Raw genomic sequence first — 27,599 nt, 5'->3', positions numbered from 1 at the left:
AAAGGTTTTAAAATTCACAAATCTTTTGTTTATTAATTTTTTTTAGAAATGCTATGTTTACAAAGAGATCCAATAAAAATAAACTCACAAATTGACATGATTTCACGTTAAATTCACTTTATAATCTAACATACAATATCAAGCCATGTCAGTTTATGAATTTATTTTTAGAGTTATTCTATTATTAAGGTGATGTATAGAATATACTATTAATATCACTTAAATGATAAGATTTAATTTTTAAGATTTATAATTTATAATTTATATTTCAAATCAAATTATGTCATGTAAATACACTATACTAGATGTGTTATTCATACCAATTTATAAATAAATTATTTTTATTTTTATTGGATATTGATAGTTAAAACATTTTTTTTTTTCAAAGTTTGACAAAATCATCCAAAGATCATCCCAACTTGTTAGACTTTATCCAACCCACTAGCACTTCTTGAGTGCTGGTCACGTAAATCACTCTACTTTACACCAAATACGACAGAGCAGAAGGCACTGTGACCACAAAACACCCAACCACTTGTATCGCTGATAAATAAGAATAGAATAAAATAAAATAAAAAATAGAGTAATATTAGGTTTTGTTTTCATCCACTCTTATTTTATTACCTCAATGTTACCGTTACAATGCATCTATCTGGGATCGGATTTTATTTATTAAAGATTATTCCGCATATTTTAATTCTTGACTTGTTTTTAATTGATTTTAAAAAATATAGACATTCATAATAATGCCACATCAGAATATATATATATAGAGAGAGAGAGAGATCGCACTTTTAATAAAATAATATAAAAATTAAAGGAAGATAGCGTTTACAGACCAATAATGGACCCAATAAGAAACCAAAGCGACGGCCGAACAATATAAAATAAGACGGTGTCGGTGAATTCATGACTTTTGACAAGCTGCCAAAGACAATCCAAGTGAGGGTGGTTGTTCTGTTCTTCTCTTCACGGCCATTAACTAAAACCTCTGAGCGCTTTCAGCCTTAGCTTTATCTTTCTTTCTCTGTCTGTATTTTTGTTTGTTTGTTTGTCTGTCTATCTATCTCTGTATTTCTCTCTCGCTCTCTAAAATCCTCTGCTATATTTTGGAGAGATAAAGGTTGAGAGGGAGCGAGCGAACGAGCGAATTCTCAAAATGAATGGTATTGAGGTGTATGGCGGGTTGGAGGCACAGTACATAGGGAAGCACCACAGGCACGAGCCCAGGGAGAACCAGTGCACCTCAGCGCTTGTCAAGCACATCAAGGCGCCTGTTCACCTCGTAAGTTTACTCTCGGCCGTCCGATCAAATTATCACATCGGATTCTTTGGGGTTTCTTTCTGAAATGGATGCTGTTGATGATTGATTAGTTTGCCTTTCTTCTACTGTGAGGATTTTTAGGTGTTTTTAGTTAGTTGTCGTTGAAGATCTGGGTAATTCAGGTCGACTTTGAAGGACTTTTTTTCTTTTTTCCGTTCCTTATGTTTTCTTTCTGGGTTTACTTTTTCTTGGTTCATTTTCTACTGGGTTTCACTATTTCTATATTCGAATGTTTTTTAAGCTTTGATTTTGGCTCAAATGGTTAAGATTTGTGCAAATTGTTGGTTTTGTATTCTTGAAGTAGAGAACTTAGAAGGGTTTGACTGTTTTTACTTTTCTTTTTAAGTTATGGAATCTTTATCTAATCCCTCACATGTTCACCCATTTGCTGGTGAAAAAGATGGCGTAAAGGGAACAGATTCAATATTGAACGGTAGGCTTTATAGTAGTTTGCACCGAAGGAAAACCAAGTCCACTAAACTCGCTTTTATTCTAATTCTCGACTCAAAACTTCATTTTGTTGTCTTTTTTGTATTGTCATGGCAAGGAACAGATTCAACTATTGATTTAGTTGAAAAAGGATAATGACTTTTTACCTTTTTATGAGTGCTTTTTCAGCTTATCGAGTTGCTAATGTGATTTTTCTTTCGTCAGGTGTGGTCTCTTGTGAGGAGATTTGATCAACCCCAGAAGTACAAGCCCTTCATTAGCAGATGTGTGGTAAGGGAAGACTTTGGTATTGGAAGTGTCAGAGAAGTGAATGTTAAATCTGGCCTTCCTGCCACAACAAGCACCGAAAGGTTAGAATTTCTCGATGATGATGAGCACATTCTTGGCATCAAAATTGTTGGTGGCGATCACAGGCTAATGGTAGGTTCTTTTCAACTTGTCATTTTTATTTTCTTATCACTCTCGATCTCTTTCTGTAATTCCTTTGCCAGTCTATATGTGAATAAATTTGTGATAGCATTGATTCGCTACTATGACTTTGGGTTGCAAATTTGGTTTTGGCAAAATCAAACTTTACCATTCCATTTAAGAAAAATGACACTTCTTCATTCAAGTGCATTGACATGTTCTGTAGTTTTTAGATTGTTTTGTTGTAGGAACTTTAGTTTTCTACCAATACTAACTCTTTTAAAAGATATATTTGTCATGATGAATTCAGTCATATTTATTTCTTAGCTCACTATCTGCTGGATTTACCTGTTGCTTTTGACAGTATATTGGATAACAATAACTATATTGTACGAGCGGCCAATTCACATATTGCATGTTTTCAAAATGAAGATTTGCCACATAGGAGATCTGGGCTTATCCATTTCTTAACCTATCAGCTTGACTGCCTGGAACATATGAACTTATGTTGATAAATAACTGAATCCACTGTAGAGGATCTCATACAGGGCATTAAGCCATGGTTTGTATGGACTTGTGAACATGGAATGCCGTTGGAAGCAACTAAAAAACTGTTTGATGAATAAGCTACAAATAACTAGTCGTTGAAAACAGCAAATCAATGTATATCATACTGGCTTCTACTTTATAATGCTTCTCTGTTCCCTTTGTCAGAAATTTGAATCCAGTTGAGATTTTCTGAGCTATTCTTCTTTGCATAGCTGTTTTGGTTTTAAAGAATGGTCTAGATGGCGGATGATGGAAGTCTCCACGCCATCATGGGCATGCTACCATGCCATCACTTATCAGCTTACAAGGTTCAAACTGGTATAATCTTGGAGATCTCTTGGCCCAGTTCCTTTTCGCCAAGTGGATTATGACGTAGATATTAAATTGACTTAAAGAGTAGAAAGAAAAAATTGGACTGTTCAGAACAGTCTTTGGCACCATGTTTCTCGTTGGGTGTTCTGAATTTATGTTAAGTTTGCTTCCTGAAATGCCTTAAAGTTACCCAATGGAAGGCAGCTGCTTCAGATGGGTTGATGTTTAATTTACTTTTAGCCACTGTTTGATAGGTTAGCTTGGATTTGGTGCTTAGAGCATATGGGAGCTGACGTGTGCTGCCATCCTTATATTGCATTCTTTCCTTTCTGAATTATTTTGAACGCTAGGAAATAGTATATGAAAGGTCAGAAAATTGTTCCATTTCAATTTTCAACTCTGTTTAGGTAATTTATTCCCAATAAGAAGCTGCTCTTATGCATAAGCTTGGCTAATAATGACCCAGGCCCTCAATCTGGCTGTTTTCTTACACAAGGGAGGATACCATTCATGGCTTAAAAGAGCTGTACAGGACTGATATATGTTCAGTTCTATAGTCTGGAGACAAACTGAACAGAAGCCCATTAGTATCTGCCAGTGCATAGGATATACACTTGGATTCTCTGTTTGGACTGTTAATTTGAGTGCAATTTTTTATGTTCCACATGGAAAGAAAACCTCTCATGTTGACATATCTATGCTGACAAGTAAGAGCTTACAATTCTTTCTGAAATTTGCAGAACTACTCGTCAATCATGACTGTTCACCCAATATTTATTGATGGAAGGCCAGGGACAATGGTAATTGAGTCCTTTGTGGTGGATGTGCCTGAGGGGAACACCGAGGATGAGACACGTTACTTCGTTCAAGCATTGATCAGGTGCAATCTCAAATCTTTGGCTGATGTCTCAGAGAGGATGGCTATGCAGGACCGAACTGAACCCATCACCAACTACTAGTGCATCTGGGGATGGGGCAGATGTGTTAGGACTGAATTTATGCCATCCGAGGTTTTGATCCTGATGCTGTCTTGAGCTTGGCGGGAGCTGTCCTTCCATGATCTCTGAAGTTTTAGATATACTGCTAGCTGTTGCTTTTCCATTTCATAGGGACCATTCTACTTTCTTTCCTACTGCTCTCTCTTGTTTGTTTGTTGGGTTTCTCTTCTTCAATGTTCGAAGGATGGGGTTCCAAAGTTTTTGCAAGTTCTCCATGGATGGATGTGGGAAAGTTGGGCGTTTGCTGTTATATATCTTGGGTTTTGTGCACGGTGGTGCTTAATAATGTTATGGTTATCTGTAAATAGTATAAACCACGGATAGAGGTGCTCCGGCTCCGGGTTTTCCACGTTGTAGCTGCAGTTTATAGGTGCGGGGAAGATTGATCGAGGAGAAACTGTTTTGTTTGCTTTGTATAGGCTGTAATCTTAATAAATTATGGTAATTTCTTTGATGCTCCTTTTCACTGTTTCTCTACAGCGGTCGTAAACTTTTTTGTTCTCTTTTTATTAACATCTCTTAAAATTTTTGTTCCAGCCCTAAAGGTTAGAGTGAAAAAGAGATGGACATACGAGATAAATAACTGAAAAATTAAAAGTTTTAAATACAAATTATAATTTACATGAATGCAAATTATATAATTATTCTCCTGGCAGCTCTTAAGTCCTAGCTTCCTACATCTTTTGACTTGGCATATTTTTCACTTTTTAGTTTTCACAATACGCTGTAAAGTGTAAGCAAATGATTTATTAGAAAATAGTAAAAGTGAAAATTGAAAACTAACGAGTTAAAATACAATTCACTTCATTAACTTGCATTGGTTGTAAACATTATATTTGAAGCCTCCATAGAATTGTCATCGTCCCGAACAAGTTCTATACAATAAAGAAACAAAACAAATTATATAAATTTTCATAACATATAGTATTATCGATCATAAAAGTTATAAAATGAAGTACTTATAAAAAAAAAGTTATAAAATGAAATACTTATAAAAAAAAAAAAAGTTATAAAATGAAGTAAGTAAGAAACATACTCAACTGCCTCTCAAAATCCTCCACCTCATTCATTAAAGTCCTCAAGCTGATTAAACTAGAAGAACGAAGCCAATTCAATGTACAAATTAGAGCCTCAACCATCATTAGAGATAAACTACTTCGAAAAAGATCAAGGACATGACCCGTCGTGCTAAATGTAGATTTAGAGGCCACTGTAGATACCGGTATTGCGAATACATCTCGTGCAACTTTTGAAAGTACACGATATCTAACTGAATTAACCCTCCACCAAATAAGAATGTCAAAACTTGGGAATGCCTCGTCACAACTTTCAGCTAGGTATATATCAACCTCATTCTTGCTCCCCAAAGTGTTTTCCGACTGTAACCGTTGCTTGAATATGGCCATTCTTTTTGCCGTCCTATCAACACTACCACTACCACTACCATCTGTAGAATTTACTTCTTCACATGGAGGACTTGTGCGCTGCTATTGTAGATCAAAACTGTTGCCTCCCTCATTATCAGCGTATGCCTCATACATGCGGATTAAAACATTTTTAACCTTCCAACTCAAATCAACAGCTTTTATGGGATCATTGGCATACATTCATTCTAATCAAAGTCAAAATATCGCATCTTATACCGAGGATCAAGAATAATCCCAACAAACAGCAACATATTCATATTATCTAAGTTGCCCCAATATTTGTCAAATTTTTTCTTCATATTTGTGGCCATTAATCCCACCACGGGGCTTCCTATTTCACACTCCACATCAATTGCATCGGATATTTTAACTAACTCCAGAAAAAAATGAGTTGCAAGTTACATATTTATTTCCCGAAAAAGATAAAGTTGCATTATGAAATAGTTCAAGAAACCTTACAAACAACTTTACCTTCTCTCAATTGTTATTATTGGGAGGCCCTAACTTCTTTGATGTTCTCCTATTCACCACATCACCAATTTGATCGTCATCATCGTCTCCAACACTTTTAAGGAATCCCAAATCTTCTTCTTCCAACTGTTCAAAAGTTTTTTGAAATTTTAAAACCCCTTCCAACATAAGATAGGTGGAGTTCCACCTAGTCGATACATCTAAACAAATGCCACTTTTGCTTGCAATTTCTTCCAACCCAATACATTTCTTAAATGTACTCCACCTTTGAGGTGAGGACTTTAACATATTTCACAACACATCTCACCTTCACAATAGACTCATCAAATTCCCTCAACCCCTCACAGACAATTAAGTTTAGGATGTGGACACAACACTGAACATGCAAGAATTCATGTTCCAAAATAGTGTCCTTCCTATACTTGGTTTTTTTCTTCAAATAAGAAACTGCTCCGTTATTAGAATTTGCATTATCAAGTGTGATTGCAAGTAATTTCGGTCTCCCCCAATCATGCAAGCGCATCTCTATGGCCCTACCAAGTGTATCACCCTTGTGACTCTCAACCAAACAAAAAGAAAGAATTCTTTTGTGTAGTTTCAAATTATCATCAATAAAGTGTGCCATGAGACACATATAATTGAGGTTTTGCACGGATGTCCATGTATCCGTGGTGAGGGAAACTCATTACCCTTGAAGAGCACTTCTTAACTTAGTTTTTTCCCTTATATACACACTAAAGCAATCCTTCGCAACTATAACAAAGGATGAAATCACTACCCACTTAGAGAAAACAATGAGCATAAACTTCTTAAAACCCTTTCCTTCAACAAACCTAAAGGGTAACTCATCAAGAATAATCATTTCTGCTAAGGCTTGTCTGCAAACCTCAATACTAAATGTTATGAGCACAAATCCTCCACTATCACTTCCTACACCCGCCTTCCAACTGAGAGTAGTTTGAGACTTATCTGTCTATCTCAATGGACATTTCTTACATTGTTTTTCAATGTGATACTTCATGGACTTTGTATCGTTGGTCTTCGTATCACATGCATACAGAGCACCATAGTAATTACATGCAGCCCTAGATTTAGTTGGATCACCTTTTGGTATTATTGTAAAATGATCACAAACCATTGACCTATGTCTACCACAACCACTCGGTTTAGTATTAGCACTTACATTGAGTGGGAGTGGAGGAATGGCTTGCCCATGTGTAGCCTGTGTTGACTCTACATCATCTGTAGTAGAATCTTGTGGAATCAATTCTGGAATATAGTCCATCTAGAAAAGAAAGAACAGGAATTAAATACTAATTAAGGGTTTAGTTCTTACACGATTTCATCAAGAATAATTAAGGGTTTAGTTCTTACAAAAAATATTTTACCTAAAAATACACAATCTATATTTTTCCTAAAAATGCAAACATTAACAATATTTGAAAAAACATTGGGTTTAGTCATTGATCAACATTAACAATATTTGAAAAAACAGTACTCTTAAAAGGGGGAAAACCTAGAACTGAACAATCATATATAGCACTAGTGAATCAGTGATCTGTGTAACATTGTAAATGTGCCCTATATTTTAACATGAAGGCTGAAGCTATGTAAAGTTATAAATGTGCACTATAAATTTACAATACTCATTACTCCCACATTACACTTCAACCATCATTTTCTTAAAGTTATAAACCTCATAAAACCCTAATTATTAATAACACAAACCCAATCACAATTCACAATTCACAAAACCCTAATAACACAAACACAATCACAATTCACAAACATAATCACAAAACGAATAAATTTTGGATTTAAAAATCCCAATAAAACCATCTACCAGATTTGAGTCTTTGAGATTTGAAAGTAACAACATATTTACATAATTTCATTACCGTGATTGTGAATTTGTGAGGCCAATTCGCTGAGTCTGTGCGTTAGTGCGTGGGTCTATGCGTGGGTGACTGGGTTTGTGTGTGGCTGATTAAGAGACGCGGGACGGAGGGACGACTAATGAGTGATGAGACGAGGGACGAGAGAAAGGCGAGACGAGGGACTGAGAGAGGCGAGATGTTGGTCTGTGAAGACTCAAGACAGAGACGAGAGAGAGACAGAGACAAGGGACTGGAGTCTGGAGAATTGAGAAATGATTTTAAACTTTAGGGTTTGAAAAGAGAGGAAACGACACCGTTTATTCAAACGTGGGACTCCCTCAAATCATCAAATGTGGTTATTTTTTTTTAAAATGATAATTAAAAATGTTTTTTATGGTTTGAAAAATTGATAATTATAATTTATATATATTTGTAATACATTTAAATTTTTAATAGACTATAGTGATTTAGTTATATTGATTAGTATTAGTAATTTAGTATTAGTTATAAATTTATATATTAGTATAACTATATTTAATATTAGACTATAGTTATATATTCGTATTAGTTATAAACTTAGTGATTTAGTATAGCTATCAATTTATAATTATATAATTATATTGATGATGTTAATTGTTATTTGTTACTAACTTAGAGTATATTAATGTATTATAATTTATGATAGTTCTAAGTTAATGCATAAATTATAATGAGCTATTTACAATTTTTTACATTTTCTATATGAATCAAGAACTAATAAGCATAAATAATTTAAATATCCATGATTTCATACATCCATACATGCTTTATATTTACTTGCAAGTTGCAACTTAGGTCATAGTCTCATAGATGTCATCGTGTCAGTGGTCACTGCTCACACATTAGTTAATTATGAATTGATAGATTAATTTATAATATATGATTAATATAATATTAATTTGTAATTACATATTTAAAATTTTATATTCTAAATGGGGATAGGTTAGATGAAAATTACATAATTTATTATACAATTATTATATAAAATAATATATTTAGGGATAGGTTAGATGAAAACTACATAATTTATTTTACAATTATTATATAAATAATATATTTATTTAAAAAAAAAAATTTGGTCGATCCGGTCCGGTCCGGTCCGAGAAATCTCCACCCCGGGACCGGACTGAAGACCGAAATCCCACTACTTTCTGGATCAAGACCGACCCTACGTTTTTTCGGTCCGGTCCAGTCGGTTTTTCCTGTCTGGACCGGCCAGCTTACACCCCTAGTCTTACCATCACCCACTTTGCATTGCGACAACAAGAATGCTATCAATATAGGTAAGAACTCAATATTCCGTCATCAGACAAAACACATTGAAATTGATATTCATTTTGTTCAAGAACAAGTAGCTCGACGGGTTATTTGTCTGGAACACATTTCAAGTGATGATCAAGTTGCTAACATATTTACAAAACCAATGTGTAGTCCAAGTTTTTCACCACTTCAGACCAAGCGCTGCGTCGGCCCTATCTTGCCTTGAGCTTAAGGAAGAATGAAGAGACAAACATGGCATATCTCTACCGACAATCTCTTTGCACCATATACTTCTCTACGTGATCATAACACAGTGTGTAAATATTTTATTCCCATGTATAGCTCTGCTAGCTAGAACCTTAGCTACAAATACTTAATATTGACATATGTAAACTCTACATGTAAACTCTATATAAGTTAATTCAAGGTTCGACATGAAGGTAGGCTATTCTCCTTATACGAGGTATCCTTGTTGGCAGGTGAGCAGTTTGGAAAGGTTTTTACAATTCCTTACACATGATGAGTTCAACCTATTTACTCTAGACACTAACCCTCTTCTTTTGAAATTACTTGACTAGTTCAAAGATATTTTCACTGAACCTAAAAGGCTTCCACCAAACCGTGAACATAACCACCACCATATTGTTCTTCAACCCGGAGCTAAACCAGTGAGTGTAGGTCCATAACGATATCCTTATTTCCAGAAAATCGGGATCGAAAAACTTGTTCAGGACATGCTTACTTCGAGTATTATTCTTCCTAGTCAAAGTCTATTTCTTCTCCGGTCATCTTAGCACGTAAGAAAGATGATAGTTGGCGTCTTTGTGTTGACTATAGAGCCCTAAATAAGGAAACAGTTAAGGCCAAATTCTCATTCCTATTGTAGACGAACTCTTAGATGAGTTGCATGGGGCAACTATTTTTAGCAAACTAGACTTACATTTTGGGTATCACCAAATTAGGGTTCATTCTATCGATATCCCAAAAACTGTTTTCCATACCCATAGGGGCCATTAGAAATTTTTGGTAACACCTTTTGGTGTTACCAATGCACCTTCTACTTTTCTTAAACTTTATTTGTGAAAACTTGTTTTAGTGTTTTTATGACATTCTTATTTACTACAAAAGTTTAGAGGAGCAAATGAAACATTTAACCACTATTTGGACATTTTGAAAAGTCATTAGCTTTTTGCTAAAAGGTCTAAGTGTTCTTTTTTAGTGTAGTAAGAAGATTGAATGCCTAGGTCATTTAATCTCTAAAGATGGAGTCCGGATTGACCCTAAAAAAATTGAATCCATGTTAAATTGGCCCTTTCCTTCAACTTTTTAAATCTTTACGTGATTTTTTAGGACTTACGAGGTATTGTAGGAAGTTTATTAGGGGATATGGTACAATTGCTGCCCCTTTAACTTCTCTACTCCGAAAAAACTCTTTTATGTGGACCCAATTAGCCAAAGAAGCCTTCACTGCCCTTAAGGAAGCTGTAACCAACCCCCCGATTTTGATTCTTTGTGACTTTACTAAGTCATTCACCATTCAATGTGATGCTTATGGTTGCAGTATAGGTGCTATTTTTATACAATAGGGTAGACTCATCGCCTTTATGAGTCAAGCCATTCATGGAAAGGCCTTACGCCTTCCACGTACAAGGAGCGGATGGCCTTGGTTTGGCAGTCAAGAAATGACATTATTATGTATTGGGGAAGACTTTCCATGTGCAAACTGATCATCAAAGCCTTGAATACCTCTTGGAGCAAAAAGTGAAGATACCCATGCAACAAAAGTGGTTTACTAAGTTACTGGGATTCGATTTTGTAGTTGAGTATAGGAAGGGTAAAGAAAATATTTTAGCCTATGCATTGTCCAAGAAATTTGTAGACTCAACAACACAAATTGCTACCTTATCTCTTCCATCTGCAGGTTGGCTTACTAAAATTTGAGATTCCTATTCCATAGATGCAATGTTGCAGAAGTTGCTCTCAGATTATGCAAGCAAGGTGTTGGATGAAACCAAATATCATGTGAAGGATGGGCTGTTGTTTTATAAATGGCAATTGTATGTTGGAAATTCTACTGCTCTTAAAGATTAGCTGCTCAATTTAGTCCATGGTAGCCCCCAAGTAGGCCATTCTAGGCTTCATAAAACCCTCCACAGAGCTCAAGTAAATTTTTATTGGAAGGGTATGAAAGGCAATGTTAAGAGTTTTATCAAGGAGTGTGAAGTTTGTCAACAAAACAAACCTGAAAATATCCAACCAGCTAGACTCCTATAGCCTTTGCCCATTCCAGAGAAGGTGTGGTTTGACATTTCAATGGACTTCATAGTAGGGTTACCCCTTTCTCATGGGTTTAGTGTTGTTTTGAATGTGGTGGATAGCCTTAGTAAGTATGCACATTGTATTCATGTTGCTCATCCTTACACTGCTTCTAAGATAACACAAGTTGTTATTGCCAAATTTTTTAAATTACATAGAATGCTTAGCTCTATTGTAAGTGACAGGGATCCAACGTTTACTAGCTTATTATGGAAGGAATTATTCAAATCACATGGCATGAAGCTTAAATTTTGTTCAGCCTATCATCTACAGACGAATAGATAGACTGAAGCTGTCAACAAATGTGTCGAGCACTATTTACGATGTTTCTTGGGTGATAAACCTAGAGAATGGTCTAGATGGTTACCTATGGCGGAATGGTGGTATAATACAAATCTACATACTTCCACAAAAATCACACCTTCTGAATCAGTTTATGGATACCCACCTCGACCATGTTGGCTCATTCTCCGGCACAACATCGGTTCAATCCATGGAAGAAGTCCTGAGGTCACAAGACCAAATCGTCCACCTTTTGAGAGAAAATCTACAAGTGGCCCAAGAAAGAATGAAACCATTTGCAGATTTAAAGCAAACTGAGCAGAGTTTTGAAGAAGGCGAGTGGGTTTACCTATGGCTACAACCATACAAGCAACGTTTGGTGGTTCAGCGCCAGCATTTGAAGCTTTCTCCCAGATTATTTGGGCCTTTTCAAATTCTAGAGTGAATTGGTAGCGTCGCCTATCGCTTGGATCTCCCTCCCAATTCCTCCATTCATCCCATGTTCCATGTGTCGTACTTAAAGAAAAAACTTGCAGACGAAACACTCTAATTCCTACCATTCCTACGGTGGCTGTTGATGGAGGTACATTAGTAGAGCCTGGAAAAATATTGGAATGAGGAATGAAGAAGAAGGGAAGTCACATTGTTAGCGAGCTTATGGTCCAATGGAAGGGGTTAGGGATTGACGACAAATCTTTGGTGCATTGTCAGTAGTTGGTCAAAGACTTCCTTGACCTTGTGGGCAAGGTCATCTGATGGGGGAAGGATTGTCATGGGCCTATGGGCTTATGGTTGGGCCATTAGCTTACTAGAGTTAGGGCTTGGGGAAGGGTTGGGCTAATGGATAGTTCACTTGCAAGTCTCATTTTATGAGGTCAGAGTCTTTTGGGTTGTTATTGATGTCTAAGTCCTTTGGTTGAAGTTATGAGTAGGTTATGTGTGTGGAAGTGGTCTTCCTTAATTTATGGGCTGTTATTTGTGCTTAGTGGGAGTTTGTGTTTGAGGTTGTTTGTTATGGATAGTTGTATTTAAGTTTATCATCTATCAAAGAAAGGGCATCAGACAATTTATCCGAAGTATCGTATAGGAGGCCTTAACCCTCTCGACGTGATTAGTTATATAATTTTAACATCCAATACCTTACATAATAATTAGATGAAAAAATATGTTATTTTACTTAAATAAAAAAATTGTATAAAAAAAAGATTAAATGAAAAAGTTAAATATTTGATATTGAAAAGTATTTTATATTTAAGTAATATTTAAAAAGAAAATATCTATGAATACTTCAAATATGTTGCAATGCCAAACATGTAGGCCTCGTTTGGATGTTGAGATAAGTCTAAACACATTTTATCTCATCTTAACATTCAAAAATCACTAAAATACAAACAGTTAATTTCAAATTTTTAAATTTTTAACTTTTTCATCTAATAATTAACTAATAATTATAAAATTTTCAAACTTTCAAATAAAATATAACAAATAATTCAACTTTGTCAAATCTCAAAACAAAAATTATATTTTAGCAATATTTTAATTTTATAATTTTTTTATTCATATTTTTTTCTCTCATTTCTCAAAATTGTATAAAACATTTTAACTCATATTATTTTATTACTATGCACATACTATTTTACTATTACTAACAAATTTCATCCCATCTCAACATCCAAACAAGTCATAAATAGACCGAGATCTGATTTGGTTACACATATGAGATGAGATGAGAAATATGTTAATATGAATGAGATAATTTGTAAATAGTAGTAAAATTGTTTGAGTTAAGCTTTTAATAGAGTTTTGGGAAAAGAGAAAAAATTGAATAAAAAATTATAAATTTAAAAAAGTTTAGAATATAATTTTTTTATACAATTTTTATTTTGAAATTTAAAAAAATTGAATTTTTTTTATATTTTATTTAAAAATTTAGAAAAATTATAATAATTAAGTAATGATTAATTAAGTTGAAAATTAAAAACTAAAAGATATTTATATTTAAAGGAAAATTTTATATATTATATTACCATATCAGTTTTATCCTATTAAATATGATGTGATATATTTATTATTATTAAATAGTTATTTATTATATATTTTTTTATTATTTAATAATAATAAATATGTTATATATTATTTAATATAATTAAAATAAAATGAGAATGCGGTATATATTGATCGCGTATGGAAATGACACGAGATTAGATTGTTTGGAAGGAAACAAACCAGGCGTTAATCGGTTTCAATCGAATCAAGCCACAGGCCCGCCATTTCGCTTTGTTACGCTAGAATTGCAGCCGAAGAAGCTAAAATCTTCTGTCTCGACGGTGCCTCGGCGGAGACAGCAAATGGCGAAGAAACGAGATCGCCGACTCGCACCCGGTTCGAATCGTAGTAAGGAAATTGTCGAACCGTCCACAGAGCAAGAGCAACTCGACGACTCAGCCTCATCGGATCGCAGGCTCATCATTATTTTCGTCATCTTCTTCATCGTATCTCCCGCTATTTCCGCCCTCGTGTACCGTATAATATACTCTCCGCCTCCAATTCCTATGGACTCGTTCGTTTTTCAAGGAGGCCTCGTTAAAGCCGACGTCAACTACCAAGAGATCCTCACTGTAAGTACTGTACTCCAGAGACTAGCATGTTTCGGAAGCTGCTTTAATCTGTTTGGTTGCTGAGACAGAAAAGGAAAATGAGAGTAACCCAAGTTTTAGTTTACTCTGTATTTTTTGAAAAAATAAGTCTTTCTTCATCAGTTAAGCCTTATCATTATTTTGTCTGTCTATGTTCTGTATGATATCTGGGAAACGAAAGATAGGTCTTTTTTAGGGCTTGTTGAACGGAGTGTTTTGGGCTTTGATTTCTTCTTTTCCTGGTTTTTCTCAGCTACCAAAAAGAGGATAGTATTCTGCTTTAATGTCGTAGTGAAAGCAAGAAATTTATTATTGTTTTGCCTTCTTATTTCCTTCTGATGTTATAAGAAATTCAGGAGAATTCTAAGGCCTCAGAAAATACGTCACGCCGGCATTTTACTAATCCTACACTGGCCTACATTACTCCATGGTATTTCTTATAGCTCTTTTTTCTGTCACATTTATTTTTCGGATCATTTTGGGACGAAACTGATGGGTGAAATGCTACAAGTATTCTATTAATAGTTCTAATTGAAGCAAAACTGTCAGTGATTGTACGCTGTCTTCTTTGCCGTATTTGACTACTGCCCCCTGGTAATCAAAGTGAAAGTTGTAGAGCTTGATTGTGGACGCTTCAATTCTTTGGATTGGGGGAGAGAGAGAGAACAGGGGGGGGAGAGAGAGAGAGAGATAGAGAGAGAGAAAGAGAGAGGTTGAGGTTTATATATTGGGGACATCGTAGTTGTCTTAGTTAGGTATGCTGATTCATATGATACTGAAACTACGTCTTCTGGAACGGTGCAGGAACTCTAAGGGCTATGAATTAGCAAAAAGGTTTAATTCCAAGTTTACACATTTATCACCTGTATGGTACGATCTAAAGAGGTAAGCTCCTAATTGTAAATTTTGACAAAGTGATGAAAGCGGGTAATTGAGCCATATCCAATTGACAATCTTTTTCAGATCCCCTCTGTCGGCTAAAATAGAAGAGGGCGAGTAAATAAAGGTTTTAAGGTGTGCGTTCTATTGCATTTTTATTGAATTGTCTGTTAAAAAAATTCCAGCCAAGGGACCAGTTTAATTCTTGAGGGGAGACATAATGCTGATATAGGATGGATCTCGGAGCTTAGAAGGTCTGGAGATGCTTTGGTATGTCAAAGAAGTTGTCTTTTTTTTTTTTTTTTTTTGTAGTCTTTTTTGGTCTGTTCCCCCTTCAGACAATTGACACCTAAGTAGCTGTGATAATTTAATGCCAGATAGAAATGTCTGTGCATGCCTTGACTGAGCTCTTGGCATCCCCTCCCACTATATGAATATGGTGGAGGATGAGGTTGGGGGTTAACACCCATCAGATGTGGATTAAACTTGCCATTTTTATGTTGTGAGGCAATTCATTTATTGAAGTGGTTCTGACCACCAATAATAACTGAATTTAGTGAAGTGTGCTAATCTTCTGGAAACCTAGATAGATTATCTAATCTTATTGGTAATATTCTTTGGATACATAGGTACTGCCCAGAGTGGTTTTGGAAGCATTTCCTGCAGAGTTCCTTACAAAGAAAAAGCAAAGGAATAAAGTTATCAACCTTATGGTAACAGAGTGCAAGTAAGCTATGAACCTTATCTCATCTTTTAAAAGTTATGATTTATTCACTGCTTTTAAAAACAACATTCTTAGGGTCTCATTAGGTTGTCATAAGTATGATTTTTTCTTTGTTTATCAAATATTCCTTTGCAACCACTAGGGGTTGGCTCAAGTGGTAAGAGCCTTGGTCTTGGTGGTATGCTCTTTCTAAGTCTATGGTTCGAAGCATTGGGTGTAAACAATTTCTAGGGGGCATTGGATTGATAGAATTTTCCCTTGAATTATTTGAGCTACACTTGCAAGAAACTCCTTGTAGAGAGCCTATGCACCCCCGAGGTTACTTGGGACTTTGTTTTGGATACTCGGTGCCAAGAAAAAAAAGTAGATATTCCTTTACACTATATGAATTGGATATTCGGTTCCTGGAGGATGAGAAGAATTTTGTGCTACAAACACATATACCAAGGCCTCGTTGGGTGTTGAAATGAGATGAAAAATCTGTGAATAAAATTGAAATGGTTTGAGTTAAGATGTTTTATGGGGTTTTGAGAAATGAGAGAGAAAAAGTTGAATAAAAATATGATAAAGTTAAAATATTGTTATAATATAGTTTTTTAATATATAGATATATTTTTTTTTTATTTGAAAAAATAATTTTTTTGTTTTTTGTATTTTGTTTAGAAGTTTGGGAATTTTGTATTGATTAGGTAATGATTCGATGAAAAAGTTGAAAATTTGAAATTGAAAAGTGTTAGTGTTTGAGTGATGTTTGAATGTTGAGATGAGATGAGACAATATGAGATTTGTGTAACATGGCATTGGGTAGGGTTCATAGCTATTCAGCTAAACCCAATCCCATCTACATTTTTGTTTTTCTTTGTCCTTTTTTGGCCTGATTCAATAAAACCTGCATTTAACAAATACATCTCAAGAGCTAGTTTTTCCCATATGATGTTACTTTGTGCATAAGCTATTGTATTGGATGGGACTAGTTTCCATGATTTCTAAGTTGCTTTTTCCAATTCATAGCTTGTAATTAGGTGTTTCCTCTTGTATACTCCCTGTGTACTTGGGGCTATGCCTAATTATGTGGATTAATAAATTTTTACTCATCAGGAAAAAAAACAAATACATCTCAAGAACTTGTGTATAGAAAGTTAGAAGAGAGAAAAAGGGTTGGGGGAGGAGGGGAGGGAGAGTGTTGAATTTGGATTAAGATATTCAAGCTTTACCAAAGTAAGCTCCACATACTAGATGGTTATAGCCACAATTGAAAGTAATAAAGCAAAATTTTCAAAATTAAGGGCTCGTTTGGATACTTAGGATAGGTTTGGATAGTGAGTTAAGATGAGATAAGATGAAAGTTAAATAAAATATTATTAGACTATTATTTTTGTTCTAGGATTTTAAAATGTTGAATTGTTTATTGATTTTGTGTGGGAGTTTTGGAAAGTTCTAATGATTAGATGAGATGAGTTGAGAGACTTCTTGAATCCAAACAACCCCTTAGAATATCTCAGAATTCTATAAATAGTAATGAAATGGTTTGTGAATAGTAATAAAGTTGTTTGAGTTAAGATGTTTTATTGGATTTTGCGAAAGAAGAGAAAAAATTGAATAAAAATATTATAAAGTTGAAAAGGTATTTGAATATAATTTTTTAATATTATTTTTGTTTTGAAATTTGAAAAATTCGTATTATTTTTTGTGTTTTGTTTGGAAGTTTGAGAAAATTGCATTGGGTTTTGTATTTAGATAATGATTAGGTAATAATTAAATGAAAAAGTTGAAGATTTGAAATTGAAAAGTGTTTTATGTTTTAGTGTTGTTTGGGAAGGAAACTACGAGAAGTTTTGAGAATATCAGCGAATATCAAGTGTCCAAACAAGCCCTAAGTTTGGCATTTACAGAGTATGTTTATCAGACCCTATTTACGTGGAGAGATAATTGACAAAACAGGAAAACATTGTTTTGGAGAGTTTATTTCTTTTGCTTTCTTTCATGTCTGTAGATTGGGACAAAACAAATGTTTTTGCCTGTTAAGAACAATGTTGTCAAAAGGGTGCTTAAGCATAAAGTGCAAAGCCCCAATGGTTAAGCACTTTGCTTACTAAAAGCGAAGCACGCCACCTAGAGCCTAGGATCAAGCGCACACCAGAGTGAAGTAAAGCACACACTTCTTTAATAATGATAAAATACAATAAAAACGGTTTTGAAAAGGTGCAAAAAGCGCAATAAGTGGTGGTGAGCTTTAAGCGCAAAAAGTGCGCTTTGCTGCATTTTAATGACCTTTTTATTCAGTCCTTAAGCACGTGACTCTTTAGCCAGACACCAAAGTAATAAATATATAACACATGGTTTAATAAAATAAACTGCATCATTATATGTTCTAGGATTGCATTGTATTGGGAGTATTTTTTTTACTATACTCAAACGTTTGTTGTTCTGTTTTGGGCATTGCCTTTTAGAAGTATTTTGAATTTTTATTCAACTATATACTTTATTTTGCTTATGGTTATCAAACATCATGGTTCTGGATATTTTGTAAGCCACAAGAGAAATTTTATATAGTTAGTTGATCACTTAACTATCATGTTTCAGAATACTCTGATAAAAGAGTTAATATTGCTAAATATAATATTATGTTGCCTTTTTAAAACCCTTTTTATTGTATTTTATCATTATTAAAAAAGCCTGCGCTTTACTTCACTCTGGCGTGCGCTTGCACCTAGGCTCTAGATGGTTTATGCACATAAGTGTGCCTAGTGCTTTTAACAGCACTGGTTAAGAATTAAGATTATTATTTTGGTGACATCAAAGGCCCTTTCCATGTAAAATTTCTTCATATTATGTGCTTTTTTAATTATATCCTGGAGGAAGTTAGCCGAAGACAAAAATTAAGGGTATTGTGGTTGAGAGAAGGTGACAGGTGCACGGGATTTTTCTATCAGGTGGTGAACTGCATAGAAGGAACAACTTTATTGATTCCTTAATAATTTTTTTGATAAGTACCAGTTAATTCCTTAATAATTAATGCTACAATATCTACTAATGGGCAAAAAGTAGGTGATCATATTTTACGATTTTATAAGGAGCTGACACAAAACAATTGCATTGGAGACCCAAGTTGGATGGATTGCATTTTGCCTTTTTGGGAGCAAAGGAAGCAAATTAGTTAGAAAGACTGTTTGAGGTGGATGAGGTGCTTGAGTATGGTGAAGACATTCAACAGAGATAAAGCCTCGGGTCTAGATGTTTACATAATGGCATTTTTCCAATCAAGTGGTAATCTGATAAAAGATGAGTTGAGAGCTTTCACGACTTCTAGGCTAAGGGTAAATTTGTTAAAAGCCTTATTGTAACATTTAGCCCTCCTCGTACAGAAGAAAGTTGAAGCATTTGATATCAAATACTTTTGTCCTGGTAGCCTTATAAGTGCAATCTACAAAATCATAGCCAAAGTTTTGGCTAACAAGCTGAAAATGATGCTGGAAAAGGTTATCTCTAACTCTCAAAATACCTTTATTAGGAGCAAGCAAATTGTAGATTCCACCCTTACTGTCAATCAGTTCCTGAAAAGCAGAATTAGATCTGGAGAATCAGGAGTGTTGTGCAAGATTGATTTGGTAAAGCCCTATTACGTTGTTTAATTGAGATTTTTTTTGTGTACATGGGAGGTAGTTAAAGATGACATCATGAGCTTCTTCCATGAGTTTCATGAACAAGGTAAGTTTGAAAAAAGTCTATAAATGCTACCTTCATTCTCTTATTCCAAAGAAGCCAGGGGTGGTGGAGATTAAGGATTTTCATCCTATTAGCTTGGCGAGCGGTATGTACAAAATCCTTTCAAAGGTATTGGCTACTAGATTGAGTACGGTATTGGAGAAGATCATATCCAAGCCCCAAAATGCATTCATACAAGATCGGCAAATTTTTGATTCAATGTTTCTTGCCAATGAATGTTTGGAGAGTCGCATCTAGTCGGGTAAACTAGGATTATTATGCAAACTTGACATGGAGAAGGCATATGATCGTGTAAACTGAGATTTTTTGTTACAAATGCTTGAGAGGTGTGGACTCCGACTTCAGCCGACACCTGCTCCAACTCCGATTCCAACGGAGTCAGAAAATTTGGAGTTCGGAGTCATAGTTCAGAGTTGAACAAGACTCTGGACTACCAACTCCGATCCCGATAGGTATAATTAATAGATTTGATATTGTAACATAATTGATAGAACTAGTTAATTAGCCTAATAGACATCGCTGAGTTTTGCAAACCAAATGAACACGGTTCGAGCCCCTGCAGACACCAAATCACGCACCTACAACTACTTTTTTCTTTTATAATAAAACAAATATTGAAACGACATCGTTTTTCTAATCCTATATATTCATCTCTTTGCTAGTCCTACACATTTCTGTTTCTCCTCAGTTGTTTTCTCTCTCAGTCTCTCTACCTCCTCAGTCCTCGGTCCTCTGCATCTTTGATTCTTTGTTCTTTCTCTACCTCCTCAGTCTACCTTGTTTTGCCATTGTCTTATGTATACCGGCCCCGTGGCTAGGACCGCGGTGTTGTACCTCCCATGGAAAGGATGTCTTCAACAACCAATATTGACCCTCCAACATTGTTCTCTATCACTAATTGTGTTTACTAGTTTTGAATCTTGTTTTTAGTAGTATAGATCTTTTTTAATCTTTGTTTGGATGTTGGGAAGTGCAAATAATGGGTAAGAAAAATTCTTAGGTTTGGTTTGGATAGCGAGTTCAGATGAGATGCGTTGAGATTGTTTGTGAATAGTAGTAGTGAGATATTTGAGTTAAGATGAGATGAGTTAGAAATGATTTGAGTTAAAATGTTTTATGGGGACCTAGGGCTTTGGAAAAAAAGAGAGAGAAAATTGAATAAAAATATTATAAAGTTAAAATATTGTTAAAATATAAATTTTTAATATTATTTTTGTTTTGAAATTTGAAAAAGTTGAATTATTTTGTATTTTATTTGAAAGTTTGGGAAAGTTGTAATAATTAGATAATGATTAGATGAAAAAGTTAAATATTTGAAATTAAAAAGTGTTTGTATTTGTGGTGTTTAGATATTGAGATGAGACAGGATGAGATGAAAGTATCTCTCTATCCAAACCAGGCCTTATTGTTTGTTTGGATGTTGGGAAAGTGCGAGTGGGTAAGAAAATGGGAAATAAAAACACCAACTTCGAATGGAACTCCGATTCTGACTCCGACTCCAACTCCAATACCAATCCAGCGGAGCGGAACTGGAGTTAGTTCTCTCTTGGAGTTGGAATCAGAGCCCACCCCTAGTGTGGTCTTGGAGCGAGATGGTGTTCTTGGATTAAATTTTGCATCTCCACTATGCGTTTTTCTATTTTGGTAAACGGTACCCCAATGGGTTTCTTCGGAAGTTTGAGGGGTTTGAGGCTAGGTGATCCCTTGTCTCCATTACTATTTGTTTTCATAATGAAAGCTTTTAGTAAAATTATCGCAGGTCTCGCGGAAGAGGGATTTCTAGCATCGGGCTTGAAAGTGAATCTTACCAAGTTAGAATTAGTTGCTCGGTTTTACTTATCAAAAAAAAAAAAAAGAATTAGTTCTAGTTGGAAGAACATATGGAAGACTAAGGCAGCCCCCTAAAAGGTTTTTTTTTTTTTGTATGGACAGCTTTGTTGGGGAAGATTCTCACTTTAGATAATCTAAGGAAACACCGACTCATTGTATTGGATTGGTGTTACATGTGTAGGAAAAAATGTGAGTCTGTGGATCACCTATTATTGCATTGTGATGTAGCCATGAGTTTATAGAATGATATCTTTGTGAGAGTGGGACTTATTTGGGTAATGCCAAGAAGGGTTGTTGACTTTTTGGTCAGTTGGTGAGGCATCTGGGGTAACTCTCAAATTGCAGCTATGTGGAAGATGATACCGACCTACCTATGGTGGTGCATATGGATGGAGAGGAATGGTCGGAGTTTTGAGGATCGTGAACGGACAATGGACGGGCTTAAAAGTTTTTTTCTTCTCACTTTATTCCATTGTTCGATTGTAATTTACTTTAATGGCATGAGCGTACATGATTTTCTTGTATCTTTAGACAGTCATGCCTAGGTGTGGCTCTTGTGTATGTCCCATGTACTTGGGTATGCCTCTTATCAATAAAATTCTTATTTAGTGATAAAAAAAAAATATATCGCACGGATCAAGCATCCTTCCTGGGGCAGATAATTTGCAGTTTTTGGACAACTCTAATTAATAGGAAGTAGAATTTGTTAGAGCTGTAGATGACTAAGAGCTGGATCTCTTCATATCATTATATGCCCGATTGTAATCTGTTAGCTTGGGATCAGAGAAGATCCATTGTGTTGCATTCCCTTGCGGAAGGGTTTTTGAAGGAAATTGTTTTATCGTGTGCCAACTCCCCATGAAAGTTCTGTTTTCCCTATGAAAGAATATTTGGAGTAAAGCTCCCTTGAGAGCGGAATTCTTTGTTTGTTTGGCAGCATTAGGGAAAATTTTTACATTGGATACTTTAAGGAGGCGACAGGTTATAGTGATTAATTGGTGTTAATGCTTATAGCCTTCTTACTTTGAATTGGGGAATGCCCAAACGGGTGGTGGACCTATATTCTTGTGCCTGAAAGGCCGGTTTGAGAGTCAACATAGTGAAGCTTTCTGGAAAATGATACCAATGTTATAAAAAATGATCCCAATATGTCTAATGTGGTGCATATTGAGGGAGAGACATGATCAAAGCTTTGATGATCATGAGAAGATGAGGAACTAAAGAATTTCTTATTTAGAACACTTTATCATTTGATGTCAGTACAGATCCCCTTCCAGCTTTAGCTTTCAAGACTTCATTAATTTTTTGCTCTTTCTAAATAAGGTTATCTATTTGTATATGCCTTGTGTACTTGGATAAAACCTTTTTACTCACTAATAAATGAGTAAAAAACAATAAAAAAAATTAAAGTAAATAATTTAATTTATGTTTTTGTGTACCATCTTTCAGGGATATGGGATATGATGGTATTGTGCTAGAATCTTGGTCAAGGTGGGCAGCTTATGGTATTTTACATGATCCAACCATGCGGAATTTGGTAAATATCAAACCTTTTCTTTTTGTTGAATACTATTATCCTTCATGGTCTGTAGTTTCTTAAGTTTTAGGTATGATAGAATGGTTTAAGGACTCATACTTCTCAATTATCTCAAGTTTAATCTTTTTTCTTTTCTTTTTTTAAATTGTTGTGTTCCACTATACATTTCTGATAACAAATTAATGTGCTCATTCTGGTTGCTTAATATCCAGTTCTCAGGAATTTTTAGCTCTCTTTTCACTTTCTTATTGGGTGTCTATGATGTATACATCCTGTGTACTCAACAGCAGTACCTATCTATTCATTAATAAAATTTTCTCGTCATGATCAATCCACGTTCTACCGAGGTGCCCGGAGAACCAGGCTTGCGTATAACTTTCAAAGATGGCTAACTAAAGTTAAGGAATTTGTCATTGATTGCACGAGCAACACTTTTTTTTTTTTTTTTTGGTTGAAATTTAAGAGCTTATCCAACAGTTGTTTATGATGGACAGTGTCACATTAGCACAATGAGATGAGAGTAAGATAAGGGTTTAGTATATAGCATAACTCAATGAAAGAAGGATAGCTTGTCATGAGCTCTTTTTTAATGTCAATTTGTTTGCTTCGTAGATATCTATGAACATGCATATATCCTCAAATTAACTCTCCCAGTTTTTGTCAAATGGTAATTTTTTCTGGGAGATTATTGATTTAATCTTTTTGCTTTACTGAGGAATCCTTGTTATTTAATTTTTTCTAGGCACTGCAATTTATAAAACAGCTTGGACATGCACTGCATTCTGAGAGTTCAGCAAAGAATGACAAACGGTTGCAGTTGGTTTACGTTATAGGTCCGCCACATTCAGAGAAGCTCCAAAAGCATGATTTTGGACTAGAAGATCTTCAGAGCTTGAGCAATGCTGTGGATGGGTTCTCACTAATGACCTATGACTTCTCAAGTCCTCAAAATCCAGGTCCAAATGCACCTCTAAAGTGGATTCGTTTCACCCTGCAGCTGCTCCTTGGTACCACTGGCAATAGCGCTCAGAGCTTGGCTCACAAAATATTTCTTGGCATCAATTTCTATGGAAATGATTTTGTCGTAGCAGGAGGTATTTCTTTCTTTCTTCCTTTATCCTTTCTTTCTTATTACTTCTCTTCAATGTGCTATTTCTCTATGTGATTGTGTTGGAGGAGCTATATATTTGCTATTGAACTCGTAAGATATTGACAGGTGGTGGTTTTAAATGACTTTAGTCCCAGCTATGATCTCTGAGAGATCAGGCATGCACATGCACTCCCATTAGGGTCTTGTACTAATTTATGCATAATATCTTCTCTATGTCATTTGCCAATGTTGAGTGCCCACTTATCCTATGCAATTTATACTAAATTTGGAGGGGGTTTCAAATAATAAGGAAAACAAGAATCATAACAATGTTTGCGGCACAATCTATGTAAAGTGCTCAAGTGTTGGCATTGACCTCTTCATTATGAATTTGGTAATTACAGAATTTAGAATATAATAGAAACTGAGATGGAAAAGAGGCGGAGAATGAGTGGGAGAAACTTTGAGGGCTAGATCTTTATTATTCTCAATGAATTGAATATAAGCATAGATTCCTATTTATAGTAAAATCATAGATATAAGATGAGGTAAATATCTTGAAAATCAAATATCTTGATGAGATAAATATTTTGATAATATGAACATCAAATTTGTGATTTGATATTATCTTGATTTTATTATTATCTCCAACAGATAAGTTAACTTTAAGCGCTTGCTATCTTCATATTCAAGTTATGGATAAGTGGTCAAAAGGCCTGTAGCCTCCTGAATGACAGAACCCCCAGCCTCCAAAATGGAGGTCTGGAACCTGATACTGTTACATCAGGCTTGTTTTTAGATGAATTATCTAATTAGCTTTTCCTTTTGCAAAATTAAAGGACCCTCCATGTTTTGATATGTGATTCAAAACTGCAGGTATGGGTGGTGGAGCTATAATTGGAAGGGATTACCTTTCATTATTGGAAAAGCACAAGCCTGTTTTGCAGTGGGAAAAGAACAGTGCGGAGCATTTGTTCTTTTACTCCGATGATAACAACATCAAGCATGCAGTTTTTTATCCGTCATTGCTGTCAATTTCCATGCGGCTCAAAGAAGCTCGTGCATGGGGATGTGGCATCTCAGTCTGGGAGATTGGTCAAGGTCTGGATTACTTTTATGACCTTCTGTAGACAGTTGCCATTTGTACTCCTCTATAAGTGTAAAGTGGAGACCCTTCTGGTAATTTGAATTCTAAAAGTTGTCATGGTAAAATTAATTCAAAGAGTTCTTCTAAAATCTGTTTGGTTGATATTTGATCTTATTGCAAAGACAGTCATCTAGAGTTGGTTTGGATTAAGAGATGAGATAAGATAGTTTTAGATGAAAGATGAAAGTTGAAAGTTGAAAAAAATATTGTTAAAATATTTTTTTAGAATATTTTTTTTTAATATTATTATTATTTTGAGATTTAAAAAAATTGAATTGTTTATTATATTTTGTATAAAAATTTGAAAAAATCGTAATGATGAGATGAGATAAAATGAAACATTTTTCGAATACAAACAGTTTTGCAGGTTTGCCGAAACCTATCCCTTGACCTCTTGCTATGACAATTCTTTGGACAAGCACCCAAATGTTGGGACATTGAAGATGTGTCATTCCTCAACTGCCAAGCACAAGCCTCCAAGTGTGCTACCCCTTCCCTAAAGATGCTTTTTTTCTATTTCCTGCTCTAAACTCTAAATCCAAGCCTCGCTATTACTCTCCCGACTAGCACAGAGTTTCTCCTCGCTCATGAATTAAGAAAACGTATTAGATATCGATTCACTTATCTCAAAGCTAAATAAATCCTTTGGAGGGATGGAACAGCTAATCCAGTTGTAACCAAACCCCCAGTTCGCACAAAGAGTACAAGACCTACCACCGGGAAAAATCATCTCAACTAATTTAACCCAAGGCAGTGGACCGAGGCAACCTTAAACATGCATGGAATTTCTCCCTCGGCTTCACCTTGAACGAAAACAACATGCACGCCTACATTCACTTTCTCAAGTGCAGATGACCGGCACAAAGCTCTAAACTCAAGGCCCTGAAATAGAAGAGGGGTTCCTCTATTCCTTAGGAATGGCCACCGAACATTCTTTTTGACTAAGGGTGTTCATCTGGGTTCCAATCCGGGTATACCCAGACCTGGACCCGGGTTTCAAACCCAGGCCGAGTTGATCCGGGTCAAACCAAGGCCGGGACACGGGTAGATCCGGATTTTTTGAAATTCGGAAATTCGGGTTCCTGGTTGTACAAGGTTTTTTTTTTTAATTATTCTTGTTATTATTATTAATTGTACTTCAAATATTTTGTCTTCATTTAGAATTTCAAATCATATTCTCAATAGAAAACCAATATAAATCTATTTTAGTCTTTCTTCTTAATACAACATAAGCCTATAAACAATTAATTAACTTTTTAACTAAATGCATGTAAAAAATAAATAAATCAATATTCATCAAGTAAAATGCATGTAACATACAAGATGCAATCAACTACATATTACATTGTTTGAACTAATTTGCTAAGAATATTACAAAACACATACATTGTTTTAATCAAACTCTAATACACAACAAATTATTTGCAAAAAATCAGAAATTTTTCTATCATTTAGCTCTTCTTCCAACAATCACAAGATAACTCTATTGGCTGAATCAGAAACTAGTATTTGATGTTGTTGCACGCCATATGGGAAATGAGCATTTGTTACAACCTGTACAAACTAGAAGCAATATAAATAGGTGTACATAAATTTGACAAAAATAAAACTCTAAAAATCTGGACAGAACCACAATGACAATGGCATCTCAGTTTCATGCATGAATGGATTCTCAATCAAACCTCTCTCAAGTCCATTTTCCTTCAACCCCACCACTATCTCTGTAACACCCCGTATTTTAGTGTATTTTAATAAATGAATTATTTTTATTGATTCAGAATTTATTCTCTTGTTTTAAAATTATTGGATTTTTAATTAGACTATTTTTATGATTTTTAGTTTACGAAAATTATTTTTTTTTGAAGTGCTTTCTTTAAATTAATTATTGTTATGTGTTTAAATTTCTTCTCGAATTAAATTAACTTATTGTTGGGTTTAATTATTTATTTTCAATTTAATCACTGTGTTTGAATTATTTTATTTCACTTGCAGTTTTAAAATCGTTTCCGTTGAATCATTTTTATGACCCAAGATGTGAGGTTTGGACCTCATTTCTTTTCCCTCTATTTTTCTTTTCTTCTTTTCTTTTTCTTTTCTTTTCTTTTTCTCCTCCTGGTCTTCCTCCCCGCGCGCGAGTTCTTCTCTCTCTCTCTCTCTCTCTCGCCGTGCAGCCGTTCCTCACCCAGCCCGCTGCCGTCGCGCCGCCGTGCGCGACACCGCCCAGCCGACTAGCTCCCCCACCGGCCGGCGACCTCACCCCCCAAATCCCAGCCCCTACCTCGCCGCCGGTAGCCCGCACGCACCCCACAAAGCCGCG

General features: G+C 35.1%; 2 protein-coding genes across 2 annotated transcripts; both read left to right on the top strand.

The window, feature by feature from the left end:
* The first annotated feature begins 816 nt into the window (after positions 1–816).
* Positions 817–4,507, top strand: LOC108996455 (abscisic acid receptor PYL9-like). Its single transcript, XM_018972362.2, has 3 exons — positions 817–1,285; positions 1,979–2,194; positions 3,784–4,507. The coding sequence occupies exons 1-3, from the start codon at positions 1,160–1,162 to the stop codon at positions 4,000–4,002; spliced, it is 561 nt and encodes a 186-aa protein (XP_018827907.1). The 5' UTR covers positions 817–1,159; the 3' UTR covers positions 4,003–4,507.
* Positions 4,508–13,922: 9,415 nt separating this feature from the next.
* Positions 13,923–25,371, top strand: LOC108996453 (chitinase domain-containing protein 1). Its single transcript, XM_018972359.2, has 8 exons — positions 13,923–14,331; positions 14,706–14,779; positions 15,154–15,234; positions 15,414–15,498; positions 15,858–15,955; positions 22,958–23,045; positions 23,788–24,139; positions 25,012–25,371. Exons 1-8 carry the CDS (start codon positions 14,062–14,064, stop codon positions 25,263–25,265), a joined length of 1,302 nt encoding a protein of 433 aa, XP_018827904.1. The 5' UTR covers positions 13,923–14,061; the 3' UTR covers positions 25,266–25,371.
* Positions 25,372–27,599: the final 2,228 nt, after the last annotated feature.

The sequence above is a fragment of the Juglans regia genome, chromosome 7 (assembly GCF_001411555.2).
Source record: "Juglans regia cultivar Chandler chromosome 7, Walnut 2.0, whole genome shotgun sequence".
NCBI classification, from domain to species: Eukaryota; Viridiplantae; Streptophyta; class Magnoliopsida; order Fagales; family Juglandaceae; genus Juglans; species Juglans regia.
This window is presented reverse-complemented; position numbering and strand designations above follow the sequence as displayed.

What these genes read in the sequence shown, in the direction of transcription:
- LOC108996453 (XM_018972359.2), top strand. Translation starts at nt 14,062, where the DNA reads ATGGCGAAGAAACGAGATCGCCGACTCGCACCCGGTTCGAATCGTAGT. An exon ending in GAAGGTCTGGAGATGCTTTG is followed by an intron (nt 15,499 to 15,857) that starts GTATGTCAAAGA and finishes TTGGATACATAG; the next exon opens with GTACTGCCCAGAGTGGTTTT. An exon ending in ATCCAACCATGCGGAATTTG is followed by an intron (nt 23,046 to 23,787) that starts GTAAATATCAAA and finishes AATTTTTTCTAG; the next exon opens with GCACTGCAATTTATAAAACA.
- LOC108996455 (XM_018972362.2), top strand. Translation starts at nt 1,160, where the DNA reads ATGAATGGTATTGAGGTGTATGGCGGGTTGGAGGCACAGTACATAGGG. An exon ending in TCAAGGCGCCTGTTCACCTC is followed by an intron (nt 1,286 to 1,978) that starts GTAAGTTTACTC and finishes TTCTTTCGTCAG; the next exon opens with GTGTGGTCTCTTGTGAGGAG. An exon ending in GTGGCGATCACAGGCTAATG is followed by an intron (nt 2,195 to 3,783) that starts GTAGGTTCTTTT and finishes TGAAATTTGCAG; the next exon opens with AACTACTCGTCAATCATGAC.